This window comes from Schistocerca piceifrons, chromosome 1, assembly GCF_021461385.2.
Source record: "Schistocerca piceifrons isolate TAMUIC-IGC-003096 chromosome 1, iqSchPice1.1, whole genome shotgun sequence".
Classification (NCBI taxonomy): domain Eukaryota; kingdom Metazoa; phylum Arthropoda; class Insecta; order Orthoptera; family Acrididae; genus Schistocerca; species Schistocerca piceifrons.
In genome coordinates, this window is record NC_060138.1 from 649,085,742 (window position 1) to 649,106,834 (window position 21,093).

Here is a 21,093-nt window from a genome sequence, read left to right on the forward strand (position 1 = left end):
GGCGCTTTTGCCATCCAAATCAGCTGTATCACTTTGACAGGTCACAGTAGTAATCTTACACTTACCGTCTCATCAGATATTTAGTCCAGTGGCGAGTGATTTAGTGCGACAGCTATTCAGACGTGACGAACGTTTGGATTTAAAAAATTCAAGAAATATAGTTTACTAACAACATTTTTTGTTGAATCGCAGCCCCAGTTACACCAAAATTCCTCCACAATCGATCTCGGCCTTTGGGCAATTTTCAAATGTTTAAATCCGAACAACAGGAGCCGTCTGTTAGTTGGATTGCGACAGGCACACTTCAACTTGTGCATTCCAACTGACAGAGGGGCTCCTGAATGAGTCCCAAGTTCGATTCTCTGTCCGGCACACAGTTTTAATCTGCCAGGAAGTTTCAGAGAGGCTCCTGTTGCTCGATTTTGAACATTTGAAAATTGCCCAAACCCGTCCTCGGTTGTGGAGGATTGTTGGTGCAGCTGGTGATGCTATTCAATAAAAATATCACTGTCAGTTTCAGATCTTCAAAAATGGTTCAAATGGCTCTGAGCACTATGGGACTTAACATCTACGGTCATCAGTCACCTAGAACTTAGAACTACTTAAACCTAACTAACCTAAGGACATCACACACATCCATGCCCGAGGCAGGATTCGAACCTGCGACCGTAGCAGTCGCGCGGCTCCGGACTGAGCGCCTAGAACCGCTAGACCACCGCGGCCGGCGAGTTTCAGATCTCCTACGCCTAAAAAAAAGTTGAATGAAATAACAAAATAAAATCATGTCATTTACAAAATTGTAGCTTACTTTGTTTTTCTTCATAATCACCTCCGCTATTTAAGCTTTGTCACTTCGCTCTACTAGATTTATCATGTCGAAGCCACTGCCACCAGTCCAGTATAAACCAGTTGATCATTGCACTCTTCACCACAGCATCACTTCCAAAACGTTTTCTGCAAGGAACGCATCACACTTTGCTGGGAGGAAGGTCCAAATTGGAGGACGGTTGGTGAAACATTTCCCATCCAAAGTGAGACAGCACCTATCTGGTTGCAATAGTAGTGTTAGCTCGAGCATTGTCATGACCAAACACAATACTCCAAGAAAGAGTTCCACACTTACGATTTTGAATTTCTCGCCGAAGTTTTCTTTGATTTGCACCGATCATAGTGACTTTGGCATAAAACCTGCCTTGACAGTGGCGTTACCATCGCTAAAAATAGTCACCGTGAGTTTTCGAGTTACAGGGTTTGAATTTTCGCGGGTTTTTAGGTGACTGTGCGATTGTGCCATTCGAGTGGTTGCCACCTGATGTCTGAAGTGAGTCAAGACAGCCATGTTTCATCGCCAGTAACAATTCGATGAAGAAAGGCACGCCCATTTGAGTGATAAAGCGACAAAAATGTCAGTGGTGTAGCGTTCTCTGAGTTTTGTTCGTGGAGTCATCGTGCTTAAATTTTGCCATTGCAAAGATTTTCGGACAGAATTTCACTAAGGGAAGAACGATAAACATATGGGAAAGAGACGTGTAACTCGGCGAGGGTTACACGTCTGTCATTTCCTTTAGGTGAAGGTAATTTTCTGCAGGTTTCAACTTTCGATTATTGAAAAATGGGATAACACCTCTTATCTCTTGCATTTAAACATTAACAACTTCTTTAGACTGGCATTCACGCAAAACTAAGACAAAATGTCGTGGAAACAATGTGCCCTCGGATGTAACCTGATACCAATCTGAGCAGCGGAAAACCACGATAGGTCATTACTTTCTGTGTTACCCTCGTAACAAACACGTAGACCAAATTATTTATCAGAGCAGTTTAATAATATGTGTAGTGGTCAGCGATTTGGAAAAATTTCGGAATTTAATTCTGTATGGCTGGACTGAAATTTTAACACTACTCCTTCTGAACATTACACCACTAGCAAAGAGTCTATAGTAACTTCCTTCCTACGTGCTTATATTTTAACAGAATATAGTGATAATTAAGTTGATTATTTGTAGCAATACATTATATTTAGTGATTAAATAAAAATAACTCTTATGAATTATATTATTTAGCTTTACAAGTAACAGTCTCCTTACTGCACAGTGTTACTTGTTGTCTGAGGCATATCATTAAAGGAAAAATGTTATGCTACTCACCAGAATATGACTGGAATTACAATGACATCGTCTATACAACTGATTTAAAATATCGACTATTGAGCAGTAAGACTGTTTTCTCATCACATTCAACGCACACTTCGAGATATCGTACTAGGGACATCTCGGTATTTAAACCCACTTCGAAATATAATCACCAGGAGCAATAATAATGACTGCTTTTCCTTTTATTTGTTGTTCCCTTCTATTTCAAGACGGATGGGTCTTGAGACGGATGAAATGGGGAGAACATTCTGCTGTCTAGTTGTACATGTCAGTTCTTCAGACATTTAAGGATATTACTTATGTCACCAACCGATAAGACGTAAGATTCGAATATGTAAGAGAGGAAGTAACAGGCCGTAAATAACTCGCTGAGTGGTGACGCAATTTTCCAAAAGCAAGTGAATTAAAAAAGTACTGGTGGACCATGGAAATTACTGGGAACAGATATCGTAGAACGACAATAAATATCTTCTGGTTGATGAAATATGACAGTACTTACAGGAACCCCGGATTGCCACAGCGAATATGTAAAGTGAGGAAGGAGAGGGTTGTAAATCGAGGAAGAAAAGTAAGCAGGACTGCGAAAATAAACAGCATGAAAGAGATGTAGAAAGTGATGCATAAAGTGCATTGTAAGAAGACTCTGGAAAGGTAACTAATGAAAGATACAGAATCGAAATAATGTTAAAGACGTCAATCAGTATTAACTAAGATTTCTTGTCACTGCTCTTTTGCTAACAGACTTGTGGTTAGAAGATCTACGTGGATAAAGACAGAAGTGAAAATGTCTGCTGGCTAACATTGGTAGAGAATGGGAAACAATACGTGTTAATGTCTTTCGACTTATACAAATCGAGCTGCTGGCCTGAAGTCTTGCACTCTTACAGCAACTTGTGTATTACTATTCAAAACAACATACTGTACTGTTAAACTGAACAATGAAAGCCACAGATTATAAAAAGCAACCCTCTTAGCACTTAATGAAACTACAAATACGTATGGTTTTGATTTTATAATCTTACGAAGATTTCTCTTGCTCTAAACTTAGAAGAACCTTACAGAATCCAGTGTGCTGTTAAAGCATGCGGGGAAGCATGAATTCAGAAACAACTTGTGTTCCTAAAATCACACCTCAGACACCTGATATCACCAATCAAACAACTGAAGGGAACAGAACTGTAGTTGATAACTACCCTAGAAATATACGATAGCGTTACCATGGTGCATCAACTGAATGAGACTCAGTTTCTGATAAAAGAAGTAAATCAGAGACAAGGAATAGGGCGTTAAGTGTTTAGGAGTCTTTTCTAAAATATTTGAAGTGTAGCCTTTTAGGCAGTGAAACGTGGACGAAGAAGAGACTAGAAACTTTTAAGTTGTGGTACTACAGATGAAAGCTGAAGAGTAGAAGAGGCGCAGATCGAATAAGTGCTGAGAATGTACTGAATCAGGATGGGTAGAAATGCCACAAGTCGGCTAAAAGAAGGGATAACTATATAGGACTATTCCTGGGAATGTAGTAACAGTCAATTTGGTAATGGAAAGAAGTGTGGAGGGTAAAAAATGTAGCGGTAGGCTAAGGCTTGACTATCGTAAGTAGGATCTAGTGAGCATAGGTTGTAGTAGTAACGGACAGATGGATAGGCTTTCACAATATAGACCAGCATAGAGAGAGGCACCAAACGAATCTTCGTGCTGAAGACCGCAATAAACAGATAGCGGGATGAGCTGTCTGTCTAATTATCGCAACCTAGAAGCAGCTAGCAATATCATTGCTTACGTAGACCTGTTTGCGTATTTTGTAGCAAAATACACTACACTACAAAATAAAAATATCACTTTTTCGAAATCACGTAATTTCCCCCATTCCCACGCATAAGTTTGAAATTTGGCTCAAAGCTTCTTACAGCCATTCTCTCTAATGGTGCAAAAGCCTGACGCCCTGTGACCTCATCCTCGGGCTCGTTTCAGGCAACAAGATATTGAAAGTTCAGAAGTTCATGTGAGCTGTAAGGTAGGTTAATGATGTCACACTGACACCAAATTTTACCACAATTCTGACCAATGCCACCGTGGATGCGTCACACGTTACGAAGGTCGTCACACGCCCTCTTATTCACATTTCACCCCTTCTTTTGATGGCTCTACGATGGAGGTCAGAACTGCGACAACCATCGTTGCTGATTTCTTACGGGTCGCCGACGAAAACATTTCAGACGCACCGCCGCTCAGAATAGACACGAAAAAGGTCTGAGGGGTGGCGTAAAGAGAGTCAATGAAACCAAACCTTTTCGTGCAAGTACGGGCTGCAGCCCCACTAAACGTGATCTGGCGTCTTTGGAGTGTAATGCAACCGCAATTTTAGTTTCGGTATACAGTGTGGAACCACCAGGAGCCGTTCAAAACCGTTCGAAGACATTTGAACGTCATCCGAAACAGAAAAAGGTATTTATGCTTTTACACCCCTCTTGTTTCGCGCCCTTCTGTGGCGTCATCACGGCGGGAGCACGCAACATTTGCATGTGCCTGAATAAAACGGCAATGGGTTCGTCTAAGAATTCCCCCCGCCCCCTCCCCCCTCCAAATTCGGTAATACCCTCGGTGCTGCCCACGCACCTTCTCAGAAATTTCGCCAAACATTCACCCTAGCAGCTTGCTTGGCGCCTGCAACCCCTTCCACACCCCCTAGGTGGGGTTTGCCTGCTTTCAAGCTCTAGAGCAGCCACGAGGCTGAATATGTGTTAGAGTTTCTGACAGATACATTTGTAACGTGCTCGGTGGAGTTGCATGTGTGGCACACAGGGTCTTGCCGATCGGAGGGGTCTTTTATGGACCAATTGCCGTTTTTGTCACGCACATATTAATATTACAGCTTCCCCTCCCCCCCCCTTCCTCGCCGGTGATAACATCACGAAAGAAAGTGGAATAGGAAGATTGGAAAGCATAAACGACTTTTATTGCTTCGGATCACGTTCAGATTTCGTCGAACGGTTTTGAAAGGCTCCTTATGGTTGAAATGCGCAGGGGGTGACAGCAGTGTCGAATATTTTCAAGAACGCCATTCTGCTGCTTATCGCACTACGAACAGTCGTTTTCGACCGTGAAATATCGGCCTCCGTCGTAGAAGCATCAAAAGAAAGGGTGAAATGTGGGTAATAGGGGGTGTGACGCTACCTAGTGACACGTCCAGGGTGACATTGGGCAGAATTGTGGTAAATATGGTACCAATGTGACACCATTAACCCACCTTACAGCTCACATGAACTTGTCAGCTATGGCCTTTATTCTGCATGGTCAACACCTTGCTGTTTGAAAGGAGCCCGAGGGAGACGTCACAGGCCGCCACGCTTTTGCACCATTACAGAGGAAGGCTGTAGGCAGCTTTGAGGGAAATTACAAACTTATGCGTGGGAATGGGAGGCAATTATGTGATATCCAACAAGTGATCCTTTAAATTTGTTGCCAGAGTATTTTTCTCAATATAGGCTCTAGCACATATCACTTTTGATGTATATGTTGTATATATGGTGGCAGTCACTGCAAACATTCTTCCACTGAATGAAATTTACGAATAAAAATCGCACATGAGGAACCGCCCCTGCAGTGGTAAGTACATACCTATAAAGTAACTGTGCTGTTAATAGCCATGTAAATATATGCAATCTTACACTGAAGCGCCAAAGAAACTGGTATAGGCATGCGTATTCAAATACAGAGATATGTAAACAAGCAGAATACGGCGCTGCGGTCGGCAACGCCTATATAAGACAAAAAGTGTGTGGCACAGTTGTTAGATCTGTTACTGCTGCTAGAATCGCAGGTTATCAAGATTTGAGTTTGAATGTGGTGTTGTAGTCGACACACGAGGGATGGGACACAACAGCTTCGAGGTAGCGATGAAGTGGGGATTTTCCCGTACGACTATTTCACGAGTGTGCCGTGAATATTAGAAATTCGGTAAAACATCAAATCTTCGACATCGCATCGTCAGGAAAAAGGTCCTGCAAGAACGGTACCAACGACTACTGGAGAGAATCGTTCAACGTGACAAAAGTGCAATCCTTCTGCAAATTGCAGCAGATTTCAATGCTGGTCCATCCTCAAATGTCAGCGCGCGAACCATTGAACGAAACATCATCGATATGGGATTTCAGAGGCGAAGGCCCACTCGTGTACCTCTCGATAACTCCACGACACAAAGCTTTACGTCTCGCCTGGGTCCGTCAATGCCGGCCGGAGTGGCCGAGAGGTTCTAGGCGCTACAGTCTGGAGCCGCGCGACCGCTACGGTCACAGGTTCGAATCCTGCCTCGGGCATGGATGTGTGTGTTGCCCTTAGGTTAGTTAGGTTTAAGTAGTTCTAAGTTCTAGGGGACTAATGACCTCAGAAGTTAAGTCCCACAGTGCTCAGAGCCATTTGAACCATTTTGGTCCGTCAACACCGTCATTGGACGTTTGATGATTCGAAACACGTTGCCTGTTCGGACGAGTCTCAAACTGTATCGAGCGGATGGACGTGTATGGGTATGGAACAATCTCATGAATCCATAGACCCTCCTTATCAGCAGGGAACTGTTCACGCTGGTGAAGGCTCTGTAATGCTGTAATGCAGTTGGAGTGATATATGGTTGTGGGACCCATGATACCTCTAGCTGGGACTCTGACAGATGACACGTCCGTAGGCATCCTGTCTGATCACCTGCAAACATTCATGTCCATTGTGCATTCCGACGGACTTGGGCAATTCCAGCAGGACAACGGGACACCCCACACGTCCAGAACTGCTCTTCTGAGTTTAAACACTTCCGCTGCCCACCAAGCCAACATTATCGAACATATCTCTGCTGCCTTGCAACGTGTTGTTCATAAGAGATCTCTATCCCCTCGTACTCTTATGGATTTGTAGGGAGCCTTGCGGGATTGGTTCAAATGGTTCAAATGGCTCTGAGCACTATGGGACTTAACACCTGTGGTCATTAGTCCCCTAGAACTTGGAACTACTTAAACCTAACTAACCTAAGGACATCATACACATTCATGCCTGAGGCAGGATTCGAACCTGCAACCGTAGCAGTCACGCGGTTCCAGACTGAAACGCCTAGAACCACACGGCCACACCGGCCGGCCCTGCAGGATTCATGGTGTCAGTTCCCTCCAGCACCGCTTCAGACATTAGTGTTGCGGCACTTCTCCATGTTCGCGGGGCCACGTTCGCGGGGCCATGTTCGCGATATTAGGCAGGTGTACCAGTTTCTTTGGCTCTTCAGTATATGAGTCCTATTCCTGAAGACACGCTTTGCAAGTTACTTCGGCACTTGACGCTAATCACTGTTACACACTTTGTTTCATTGGGGTGTAGTGTGGTATCATGATTAGAAAGAGTGAGTAAACCTCGCCCTTGTAAACTTTCATTTCACCTATGGTTTGTCTTAAATTATTGTGTTGGATAGTAAAATCTGTGGCATTACCCGTAGAAGACATAAAACTCTGTAGGATAATGTAGGATAATATCAGTTCCTTCCTGTACCGACAACAGATAGCTAATTATGTACTGCCGATTTAGAATGCATTGACTGCATCGAGCCAGTCTGCGGACTGAAGACCACTGGTACAGTCTACCCGTGCTTTGCTTAAGTTCAGTGCTGTATTGTGTGAGAGGGCGGAGCTGTACGGAGCTCGGTGCCGGCAGGCGCGGACGCGCTGCTGGGCGCGCCGATCCAGCGCGAGCTGTCGCGCGAGACGGGCGTGGACGTGGCGCTGGACGCGCTGTCCGACGTGTCGGCGGCGGCGGAGGGCGCCAGCCAGCGGGCGGCCGCCGTGCTGGAGCAGGCGGCGCAGGCGCGCGGCCTGGCGCTGGTGGCGCGCGAGCGCCTCGCAGACCTGCGCTACCAGCTGGACGCGGCGCGCCGCCAGTGCGCCGCCAGGGACCGCCCGCTCTGCGACACCGTCGACGCCGTCGGCCTCGACGTCTCCGTGCGGCTCGAGGCGGTCAGTGGCGCGCCCTGCAGCTGGCGTCAGGGACGCGGTGCACTGTCTCATTCGGAGAAGAAGTGGGAAGGAAACGTGCATCTTTTTTTTTGAAGAGATTTTACAGAAACCACGAACACCTAAACCAGTATTAAACTGAAATAAATGAGCGCTCGGTCATTTTTTTTCTGTATTGTTATTTTTAAACCAGTGACAGGCAGGCCATCAGCGGCATAATACGCCCCTCTTTGGCCACAGAGAACACAAAAGATACATATAAAGACAATTAGAGAAAAATTACGGTGAACATATAACGGAGACATACACTTTTAAAATACATTGAGCCATTCAGGGGCGTAGAGTCCAAGATAAAATTTGTTCAGACACTTGGACACACACAGAGACGAAAATTGTCACACGCGAACGTAGGAGCACAAAACGAATAACACTGAACCACTTGAGCACAAAGGACGGCACACACAGAAACACGAGCCGTTGATCTCCGGCGCGCGAACGTTCACTAAGCGTGTACGAGTCCGGGGACCCGCCAAGAGAGGAGGAGGGGGGGGGTGGGAGAGGGAGAGGGGAGAGCAGAGATGTCTTGTGCAGGGGAGATAGGGGTGGAGGGAGGAAGGGGGAGGGGAAGCTGGGGGAAGAGGGGTGGAGGAAGAGGGGTGGGGGGGGGAAAGGAGAGAGATGGGAGGGAGGGTGCCTAAAGGAAAAGACACAGGAAGTGGGAGGGGAGGATTAAAGTTGATAGGAGGGTAGATGGAGGGGAGGGGGACATCATCAGGGAGGGGGGGCTGGCGGAAGCCACCTTGGGAGAGGGTAAGGAGGGTGGAGAGATGGAGACCGCGTGGGACGTGGGAATACAGGCGCGGCAGCAGGCGGGGGTGGGAGAGGATGGGTGAGACAAGGGGGTGAAGACGATCGAGTTCACGGGAGGTGTACAGGATCCGTATCCTTTCAAGGAAAAGGAGGAGGTGGGGGAATGGAATGAGGTCGTACAGGATCCCTGTGGGGGAGGGGAGACGGATGCGATAGGTGAGGCGGAGACCATGGCATTCAAGGATCTGAAGGGATTTATAAAAGGTAGGGGGGGGGGGCGGAGATCCAGGCCAGATGGGCGTAACAAAGGACAGGGCGGATGAGGGATTTATAGGTGTGGAGTATGGTGTAGGCGTCCAGACCCCACGTACGGCCGGACAGGAGCTTGAGGAGACGGAGTCGGGAGTGTGCCTTGGCTTGGATTGTCTGGAGATGGGGGGTCCAGGAGCGGGGATGGTCGAGGGTGACGCCAAGGTGCTTAAGGGTGGGGGTGAGGGCGATAGGACGGCCATAGATGGTTAGATAGAAATCGAGGAGGCGGAAGGAAAGGGTGGTTTTGCCTGAAATGATCGCCTGGGTTTTGGCCGCTCGGTCACAGTTATTTTTAGTTTTATTGACCAGGTTTCAACACTTCTAAGAGTGCCTTCATCAGATTTAAAACAATTAAAATAGCCTGTAACATATTTATAGGAAAAGACATTTTTATATAAAAAAGTGTAAATACTGGCTGCTAACATTCAAAGGCAGAGGCAGTACTTACATGTCACATATCAAATAATTAACAGGCCAGAAAGGCTTTAGTCACAAAATAATAAAAAGGAATGCATGAATGGGAGCCACTATGGGCTGCTTGCACCTGTACAGCCACAGGTTGCAAGTTGTACCTGCGGCTACTAGATGGCACTCTCGAAGCAATGTCATGTTCACCTGCCCGCACTTGTTAACGCGGGCGCCTCAGTCCGTTGCTGCCTGTGGTTGGACGCGTACGACCGCCCGCCCGGTTGGCCGTGCGGTCTAAGGCGGGAGGGAGCGCCTGGTCCCCGGCACAAATCCGCCCGGCGGACTTGTGTCGAGGTCCGGTGAACCGGCCAGTCTGTGGATGGTTTTTAGGTGGTTTTCCATCTGCCTCGGCGAATGCGGGCTCGTTCCCCTTATTCCTTCTCAGTTACACTATGTCGGCGATTGCTGCGCAAACAAGTTCTCCACGTACGCATACACCGACATTACTCTACCATGCAAACATAGGGGTTACATTCGTCTGGTGTCAGACGTTCCCTGGGGGGGGGGGGGGGGGCGGGTCCACCGGGGGCCGAACCCCACAGTAACCCAGGGTTCGGTGTGGGGCGGCGGAGGGGTGAAGTGGACAGCCGTAGTCGTCGTGGGGTTGTGGACCACTGCGGCTGCGGCTGGGACGGAGCCTCTCCGTCGTTTCTAGGTCCCCGGTTAACATACATACATACAGGTACGACCGGCCCATGGTGGCTCGCTTTCACGCACTCCTTTTTATTATTTTGAGACTAAAGCACTTCTGGCCTGTTAATTATTTTATACGTGACATGTAAGTACTGCCTCTGTCTTTTATTGTCAGTCAGTACTTATCTTTTCTATATAAAAATGTCTTTTCCTACAAATTTGTAACTATGTTATAGGCCATTTTAATTGGTTTAATTCTGATGAAGGCACTCTTGGAAGTGTTGAAACCTGGTCAATAAGACTAAAAATAACTGTGACCGAGGGCTCATTTGCTTCAATTTAATTTAGAAACGGTCACTGAACCAAGCAGCCATGTTTAAAACTTTGCTAAACCAGTATGTCTGGAGGTGGATTTGAATCCGGATCTTCCCAAATACTGTCTTGTAACTGTTGAGGTAATCAATTTCACAGCCCGGTATTGGGCACGGTCGTCGCTCTGACCAACTTTTATCGCTGGGAAAGATCCCCAGAGCTGATTTGATAGCAGGCCAAGTGGACTTAGCGCCGTCCTCGAGGGACTGTAAAGAAAAATAATCCGCACCCCTATCTGTGACTGAACTCAGCACCTCCAGGGCCGAAGCGTAGGGCACCACTCGCCAGACCATCTGAACTAATTACGCTGCTGTGAAAACCGTCACGGATATTATCGAACTACACATGCCTCGAATCATAAATATCTACAACGTTATGTGAATGTTAACTGACGCGGTACTGTCGAATAGGTCGTTATCCAAATAAAATAGGAGAGCAACTACACTTCTAACAAACACAACAATTAAGTAATTTTTAAATGTTCTAAAGCTGCCATGTGAACAACGTAGCGGACGAAAATGCTTGAATCTGCTCAATAATGTCAAAATCAGATTGACGACATATGTCCTTTTTCAGTTGCTGTCGCTTTGATATTTGCATGACAAATCGGCACTCAATGATAAATAACAAAATCTTGGCCCCAAGTTTTAATTCATTTTCCCTTATAGAGGTACAGCTACGCGATAATATTTTGTCCAGCACTCATTGTAACAGGAACGTTTATATTACGGAACCTGAGGATGTGCCGAAGATTTGCTGTCGACTCTCGTATTTATTGCTGGGTGCTGAACAAAGGATAGTCGCATATCTCTACAATAAATTTGTATATAATGTCTATATCACAAAGGAACTACAGCGTAGTCCGCGGCTCGTGGTCTTGCGCTTCCCGCGCACGGGGTTCCGGGTTCGATTCCCGACGGGGTCAGGGACTTTCTCTGCCTCGAGATGACTGGGTGTTGTGTGTCTTTCATCATTATTTCATCCTCATTCACTCGCAAGTCGCCGTAGTGGCGTTAAAGAACTTGTGGAGCGGCGGCCGAGCCGCCCCGCGAGCGGTCTCCCGGCCACCAATGCCATACGCTCATAATTGCAGCGTACTTATTGTGGAACATAGGGAAATAAACACTCCGCAAAACCCACTATATTTTGTGGATGCCGATACATGGCCTATGCGAAAAAGGCATACTAGGAGGAACCCCGAATTCCTTTCATCTGCTCACAGACATGTTTCCCTTACTCGCCCAACAGACACGTCAGTACCTTGCCAGTGTGTGCGTCTCTGTCTCTCTCTCTCTCTCTCTCTCTCTCTCTCTCTATATATATATATATATATATATATATATATATATATATATGTGTGTGTGTGTGTTGTGTGTGTGTCTTGTAGGAAAGTAGGAAACAAAGGAGGCGACAACATGCCAAGGAAATTCACTGGCCATATGTTCCGTGAGATCGAGATGGAGATAAATTTTCAACTTTCCTTACAAAAAGGGAAGATGTGCATTAGAAGTAAGATACTGACATCTTTCAGGTAATCCTACAGTTTGGGAGTTCTTCCAGAAGAGTATTCACAGGAAGTTAGGAGTTACGTGCAGTGCTCAGTGTCTGCATATGCGCTGCCGTATTGAACTCGTACGAGGACAAAGTTGTAGAAAGTGTGCCTGCGGTGCAGTGTGTACTGCTGCGCCGTGGGCAGGAATCAGAGGCTGCTTTATATTTTTTCCACCTACCGCTGATAATCGGCTCCCTTCACCAGGACGATGAGCTGCGTTCTTCAGACAGGGCCTGTCATCAGCAACCTGCCCGTATATCACGATTTTCTGACTCGCTATAAAAAGAAATATTAATTTTTCTGCGAGATATCATGAAGCTGTTCCTTTTTCAAAATAACCACAATTAGTTGTTTAACTTTCAATATCAATGAAATTCTCCAACAGCCGTGTAACTAAGATGCTATTTTATTTTGTTTTGACTACGGCAGATACATGATAATGGCATATGGTGCCATACAGTGCATCTCTCAAAACACACGATAATGCCATACAGTGCCATATGTCCATGGATTTCGTGAATTCAAACCGCTTCACAAGTGCTTTATTCGAAGACTTGGTAACAACCAAGTCTTTGAATGAAGCACTTGTTAAATGGTTGCTACCAAATCTTCGAATGAAGCACTTGTTAAACGGCTTGAATTCACGAAATCCAGGGATGTATGCCACTTTATGGCATTATCGTGTATTTTGAGAGATGCATATGGGGCCTGAAGATGGCATAGTGGAATACCGAAACTGGTTGTCGTCGTCAATATAAAATAACATCTTAGTTGCACGGCTGCTGGAGAATTTAATTGATATTGACAATTGCTTAACCAGCTGATGTCCCCTGTCCATGAGGAATCAATAGAGATTAGCTGTTTAAGTAAATGTACTTATACTGTGTTGTTCACGAAAACAGCAATATAAAACATTACTACCAACTCCGTGCCAAACAGTAGTTTTGCATCATCAGACTCAATACAATTCAAAACATAGTTCTCTTGCACGAGAAACTTTGCTAAGGTCATTTACAAAATGCATATATCGGAGTAACTCGAATCTGTATTGGCTACGCAAAGTTACTAATCCTTTACAAACCAAACAAACATACAATTTTATGGAAATTACCCTTTTTGAAAAATAATTGAACTGCAGCTATTAATACTTTTTAACTGTCTGAAGCGCAGGAGTAAAAATATTCCTCTCACTACATAAATTCTGGCTGCTCTACTGTACCCTTTCGTGCCTTGTATGTAACTCTCTTCATGCACTGGAAAATATTAAAATACATTCATGCATAATATTAACAACACTTTATTCATGCCTTACATATTCAGTCTCTCATATACTCTGTTGACTCTGTAAGTATTTGATGTTAAGTATAATGACTTCATACACAGATTTACGTATTGAAATAATTACCAGATGGACTGTTACAACAGAAAGTTGTTCCTGAGCTATTGAGTAATAAAATGTTTATCACAAATCTCCGTGAGATATCTGCATTATTCTATTGCAGCACGGATACCAAGAATTTATTTGATGTACAAAACATGGGAAATATGTGTTTGAGATATATTTGAATACTTCAGTAATAATTGGCGTCACGGATTAGAGATTTTTAATAAGAGTTATTATTGTTACTTAAAATCTTGTGGTAAAATTTCATGAAAATCAGAACAGTATGACGGGTGAAAAAATTAATGAAGACGTACATGATACATTGACCTTAGAAATGGCACGTTAGCTCGTTATAGGCACCCAGTCAGACCATCTGTAGCTTCTTGTTGTGTGAGAACGAGTTCTCTTGTCTGGTATGACACTGTAGGATGCAAGGCGCTCTGTATCGCATCTGAGTGAACAATTATTGTTGCTTCAACTCGCGCAAGACAGTTGTTAATGGTAAGAGTGTATTCCATCTCCTATAGATCAAAATCGCATCTCACGCTGGTAACGTTTTGAGAAAGTCTCGGTTCCTGTTCGTAAAATAATTAATTAGTCTGCTTGTCAGTCATTGTTCATTTACAACTTTATAAGACTACAGAGCTAGTTTCCTCTGTTGCCCAGTTTAATGAATTATTGTATTTCATTTTAATTAGTATATAGTTCATGTCGTTCTTTCCTGATACTTGACAGCCTTATTAATTATAGTGAAATATGTAGCCATCAGTAATTATAGTTTGCCGCAAATTACTGATGAAAGAAACCAAGGCGATGTGTAAAAGTTTATGGCCTAAGCACTGTGTTAGTGGAAGTTCCTTTGATCGTTAATGAGTATGTGACGAGATTTTCAGACCTTCCGTCGGTAAACATTACTTGGAGATTACGTTCACACATAAGTGATCTGTTTTTTTTTTTTTTTGTCATGCGAGTATGAAAGCAATCAGCACGATAATGAGTATCCCAGGCAAGTACTTGCAAGAGGACGATGAACATAACGATGTACTTTCCTGTGTACCAAAATCCAAAGACCTTATTGTAATTCCAATTCCACGGGTCTTCCCGGTCGTGGAGCTCTTTAATGTATACTACCTGTCAGGCATCGTGCTCTGAATGTAGAAAACACTGCACACCACAGGCCTTTAGATAATTGCGGAGAGCTGTCGACAGCTGACTGAGACATTTAGGATCACCTAGCTGCTGCTTACTCTGCAAACAGGAGTTACCCTTTATACCATCAGGAGACCATAACAACGATCCATGAGATCTTGTATGCACCTGATACGGCCGAGAAAATTACTGTAACCGTGTTTGCCGCTAATGCAATTAATAACACGTCATAGGATAAAGATAGGAGGGTTGGAATTTTAATAGTGGTAACTATTTACTTACAGCTTGTACAAAATAGATACGTATTTCAAAGTTGTGCTGACATTCAAAGCAGTCAGCAGCATTGTGTATAACCCGTTGCCAGCATTGTGGAAGTCGCAGGATACTGTTAGCAGTGCCAGTTGAGTTGACAGTTCGAACGCCGCGGTCTATTGCCCGACAAATTTGTAGCAGATCTGAAGCAAATGCCGTGAAGTGTTTCCTTCAGCTTATAAATCAAGTAGAACTCACAAGGGCTTAAGTCAGGGGAGTGCATTAGGTGGTACAGCACTTAAAAGCAATCCTATCAGTCAAACAAATCAGTAACAGCTTGCACTGTACGTGCTTCAGAATTGTCCTGCAAAATGACGGTCAGGTCCTGCAGAAAGTGTCATCACTTCTGTCTCTCAGCTGGTCGTAGGTTGTATTCCAAAAATGAGCAGCAAAGAGACAGAAGTGATGACACTTTCTGCAGGACCTGACCATCATTTTGCAGGACAATGCTCAAGCACGTACAGTGCAAGCTGTTCAATTCAAATGGCTCTGAGCGCTTTCGGACTCAACTTCTGAGGTCATCAGTCCCATAGAACTTAGAACTACTTAAACCTAACCAACCTAAGGACATCACACACACCCATGCCCGAGGCAGGACTCGAACCCGCGACCGTAGCGGTCGCGCAGAATGCAAGCTGCTACTGATTTGTTTGACAGTGTTGCTAAGTGCTATACCACTTACTGCACTCCCCTGACTTAAGACCACGTAAGTCCAACTCGATTTCTAAACTGAAGGAAACACTTCACGGCACTCGCTTCAGAACTGCTACAAATTCGTCGGGCAATAGACTGCGCCGCTCGATTTTCAATACAACTGGCACTGCTAAGAGTATCCTACGACTTCCACATCGCTGGCAACGGGTTATACAATATGCTGGTGACTACTTTGAAGGTCAGCAAAACTTTGAAACACGTATCTATTTTGTACGAGCTGTAAATAAATAGTTTCCACTATTAAAGTTCGAATCCTCGTGTAATACGAAGTCTTCTAACAAATTTCTTGGCAATTTAAAACATTATGTTGGATCGGGACTCGTACGCAAAACGTTACCTCTACCGGGCAACGCTCTTACGGGCTGAGCTACCCAGGCACTTCTAACGGCCTGTCGACATGGTTTTCTATTCCGACAGAACCTCTCTGTTAGTTTCCAGACGGTTTTAAGCCTTAGGGAAGTTAGGAAATAGTGCACATTCCATTGCTGAGCGATTGACTCATTATGAACTTGTACAAAAACTATTGTTAGAGTGTAAGTGAAGATACATTGGCGGATGTGAGTGCCAGTGACGTGTGCGTGTTGTAGCTGCTGACTGACGAACGTCTGTTGGCGCTGCGAGACCTGCGCAACGGCAACCTGAGCGCCGCGGCGCAGCAGGCGCGCGCAGACTTCCAGCTGCTGCCGCGACAGGTCCTCGAGAGCACCAGGGACGCCAGGCTCGGTGAGTCTGTCGGCAATACAGCGTGGCACACTCACGGCTTCACACTGCTGCAAGACGCAAAAGCATATCTCGTAGCATCCAGGTAGTGTCGTGGGGTATATCCTGAGTATTTTGTCTTTTGTGTAGAATTCCAGTTCCCAAGATAATTTCTTAGGCGAAAAAAACGTGGATGGCAGAGATCACCGTCAACTTCACGAAATAGCTTCCTAGTCTCCGACTGTGCATAATGTCAGTTGTTTGTGACACATGAAAATATGTACGTGACCGGGACTCGAACCCGGATTTTCCACTTATCGCGAGAGGTCACCTTAACTACTTTCGTTACGCAAACACGTCTCCAAGACCGATCCAAACTTCCGTATGTCAAGTAGTGACAACCCTAGTGCACGCACAGTTCTTGATTCAAACACAATCGCAGATGCTAATTTATTTCGTAATGAGATTTCCAGTGAGATTAAAACTGTGTGCCGGACCGAGACTCGAACTCAGGACCTTAACCATTCGCGGGCAAGTGCTCTACCAAGTGAGCTGCCCAAACACGACTCACGGCCCGTCTTCACAGCTTTACTTCTGCCAATACCTCGTCTGTGAGGACGGGACGTGAGTCGTGCTTGGGCAGCTCACTTTGTAGAGCACTTGCCCGCGAAATGTTAAGGTCCCGAGTTCGAGTTTCGGTCCGGCACACAGTTTTAATCTCCCTGGAAGTCTCATATCAGCGCACACTCCGCCGCTGCAGAGTCAAAATGTCATTCTGGAAACATCCGCCAGGCGGTGGCTAAGCCATGTCTCCGCAATATCCTTTCTTTGAGGAGTGCTAGTTCTGCAAGGTTCGCAGGAGAGCTTCTGCAAAGTTTGGAAGGTAGGAGACGAGGTACTGGCAGAAGTAAATCTGTGAGGACGGGGCGTGAGTCGCGCTTGGGTATCTCAGTTGATAGAGCACTTGCCCGCAAAAGGCAAAGGTCCCGAGTTCGAGTCTTATTTTGTGATGTTTATCACAGTTGTAATCGTCAGACAGTGACTGTTCCTTCAGACATGCGAGCATGTCTGGAGGACACTTTATTGTGAAGATACAGAAAATGTGTAAACACAGACATTGTAACCATTAATTATGTATCCATGGCTCGATGGGCTAAAATGGTGATATAATACGAGGGCAGTTCAATAAGTAATGCAACACATTTTTTTTCTCGGCCAATTTTGGTTGAAAAAACCGGAAATTTCTTGTGGAATATTTTCAAACATTCCCGCTTCGTCTCGTATAGTTTCATTGACTTCCGACAGGTGGCAGCGCTGTATGGAGCTGTTAAAATGGCGTCTGTAACGGATGTGCGTTGCAAACATGAAGGTATAAGGAGGGGAGATGCCATGACGTCACAAACTTGAAGCCGACAGAAACCGAGCTCCGCCATTGCAGTTTGGTCAGAAGACTCGTTTCCGATTGTGCTACTGTCTAGAGCTGCTGAAGGTTTTTTAATTTTAAAATGCCGGTTTGCGTTGATTACGGGTGTACTAACCGTTGGAATAGTGCTACCAAGTTAAAAGGAATCACGTTCCATGCGTAAGTGGCCCCGTTCGTAAAATATTGTCGTTTATATTCGTGAGATGTCCGGCCTTGTTTACGTTTTGTGAAATTGTTTTCTTCTTATTTTATTTCCGATTTCCGATCAATGAAGCTCGTAGGGCTCTGTGGGTTCATATGCTTATTTTTCTTGACAAAGCACAAACGATGTTTGTATTTACAAATGAAATTTTGTATAAGTGTGTAAACGAGTAAGAAATATCATCTGGTATGTAAACTAACATAGCTTTCGGGTTCTGCTTTCAGTTTACATCGACACAAATACAGTAAAAGGTGATTTGAGTTTGAAAAGGGCTTTGTACACTGTTATTTTTCATCATTCGAAGTTCGTATCCAAAAGAAACACTTAAGTTAACGAGACCAAATCAGTTGTATTGCTGGGGCAAAAACGCATTAAAAACAAAACGAACACACCTGAAAAAGCTATTCTGACGTTGTGTTATGCATGTAAACATTGTAACACTCATCATCTGAAATTATTTCGCAGACATAACGTTAAATATGAAGAACACGCAATTCTAACAAGAGCTCTGTCACTGTTTTGACCAATCAAACATGGCGGCCCACCGGCTTCAAACAGACGTACAGCAGACGGCCATTGTGCCATCTTCCCTCCTTATACCTCCACGGTTGCAAACAACGGGCAGTGATCGAGTTTCTTTTGGCGGAAAACCAGGGCATCTCAGATATTCATAGGCGCTTGCAGAATGTCTACGGTGATCTGGCAGTGGACAAAAGCACGGTGAGTCGTTGGGCAAAGCGTGTGTCATCATCGCCGCAAGGTCAAGCAAGACTGTCTGATCTCCCGCGTGCGGGCCGGCCGTGCACAGCTGTGACTCCTGCAATGGTGGAGCGTGCGAACACACCCGTTCGAGATGATCGACGGATCACCATCAAACAACTCAGTGCTCAACTTGACATCTCTGTTGGTAGTGCTGTCACAATTGTTCACCAGTTGGGATATTCAAAGGTTTGTTCCCGCTGGGTCCCTCGTTGTCTAACCGAACACCATAAAGAGCAAAGGAGAACCATCTGTGCGGAATTGCTTGCTCGTCATGTGGCTGAGAGTGACAATTTCTTGTCAAAGATTGTTACAGGCGATGAAACATGGGTTCATCACTTCGAACCTGAAACAAAACGGCATTCAATGGAGTGGCGCCACACCCACTCCCCTACCAAGAAAAAGTTTAAAGCCATACCCTCAGCCGGTAAAGTCATGGTTACAGTCTTCTGGGACGCTGAAGGGGTTATTCTGTTCGATGTCCTTCCCCATGGTCAAACGATCAACTCTGAAGTGTATTGTGCTACTCTTCAGAAATTGAAGAAACGACTTCAGTGTGTTCGTAGGCACAAAAATCTGAACGAACTTCTCCTTCTTCATGACAACGCAAGACCTCACACAAGTCTTCGCACCCGAGAGGAGCTCACAAAACTTCTGTGGACTGTTCTTCCTCATGCACCCTACAGCCCCGATCTCGCACCGTCGGATTTCCATATGTTTGGCCCAATGAAGGACGCAATCCGTGGGAGGCACTACGCGGATGATGAAGAAGTTATTGATGCAGTACGACGTTGGCTCCGACATCGACCAGTGGAATGGTACCGTGCAGGCATACAGGCCCTCATTTCAAGGTGGCGTAAGGTCGTAGCATTGAATGGAGATTACGTTGAAAAATAGTGTTGTGTAGCTAAAAGATTGGGGAATAACCTGGTGTATTTCAATGCTGAATAAAACAACCCCTGTTTCAGAAAAAAATGTGTTGCATTACTTATTGAACTGCCCTCGTATTTGCCTTCCTGTGCAGGAATCACGAATTGCCCGAGTGTGAGCGTTGTGACTGTGTGGAAGCTTGGATCCGACCTGGAGTGTACTCGGACAGCCGAAACTGTTAAGGCGAGCACTCGTTAAAAGCGGGGAATTCGGTTTTGAATACCTGTCCGGCACAAATTTTCATGTGTCGCAAACAGCAGACAGCAGTGCGTAGTCTCAAAATGCGAAACTATTTCGTAATAACAAATTTATTTGCATGGCCATCCTCCGCAGCAACCAAAAAATATTTGCTTTGTGAATAAAACCACCTTTTCTTGCTGCAACTGTAATTTATTCCTCCCTATGATGAAGTGATAGTGCGACCTCCAGACCAGATGAGAGGAAACGTAGATGCCAACAAACTATCACACTGAAGATGCCTTAGAGCAAAAAAAGGCGAAACGGGTCTGCGAGGAATAAATTACAGCTGCAACAAGAACAGGCGGTTCCATTTACAAAATAACTATTTCGTAATATTTACCACAGCTGTATTCGTCAATGACAGTGTGTGTTCCTTCAGCCCAATCACTGAACGAGTTCGAGCGATATGATGCACGTGAAGGTCATGGTTATTTGAAAGTACAGGCACTGTATAAAGACAGACATTGTAACCATTAACGACGAACCATCAATTTATTGAGTGTTTCATCTAACACATAGCCCACAGTGCGATTCATCCCTCTTCGTTTCAGTGCTTCATACCAACAAAAACCAGTGCAACTGTATACAGTAACACGAACCATACCCTTTTTTTGAATACTAAAACCACCGTTGTAAATCAGAGGACAAAGAGATAGCCAAAGACTCAAAATCTCTCCACTGGTCATTTTTGCATCGTAGCCGGGGCACGTGCTGTCGGGATTGGCAATTATTCATTCTCTCACCGACTACGCTCGGCGCCCATACCTCTACACCTGTGACGCTACAGTCCTGGCGTGGTTCCTCCCATTGTTCTATCATATATTTGGGTAAGAGAGTTCTTAAGTAATTCAAGCTTTTTCCATTACAGTCTTGTCTGCATATTATTTATGACTGTCTCTACGTCATGAATGGGCAGCAACCTCATGTGACCAACAAGGAGTTCTCTGTGTATCCACATTCACATCTAAAACCGATTACCATTCATATTTTATACTAT

The 21,093-nt window shown here is 44.9% G+C and overlaps 1 protein-coding gene across 1 annotated transcript in view; it reads left to right on the forward strand.

Moving 5' to 3' along the window:
- Nucleotides 1-21,093, forward strand: part of LOC124760798 — a 138,455-nt gene that overhangs the window by 54,526 nt on the left and 62,836 nt on the right. Inside the window, exons 5-6 of the mRNA XM_047249108.1 lie at nucleotides 7,842-8,140; nucleotides 16,431-16,566. Of these exons, the coding sequence (XP_047105064.1) occupies nucleotides 7,842-8,140; nucleotides 16,431-16,566 (435 nt within the window). The remainder of the gene's footprint in view (nucleotides 1-7,841; nucleotides 8,141-16,430; nucleotides 16,567-21,093) is intronic.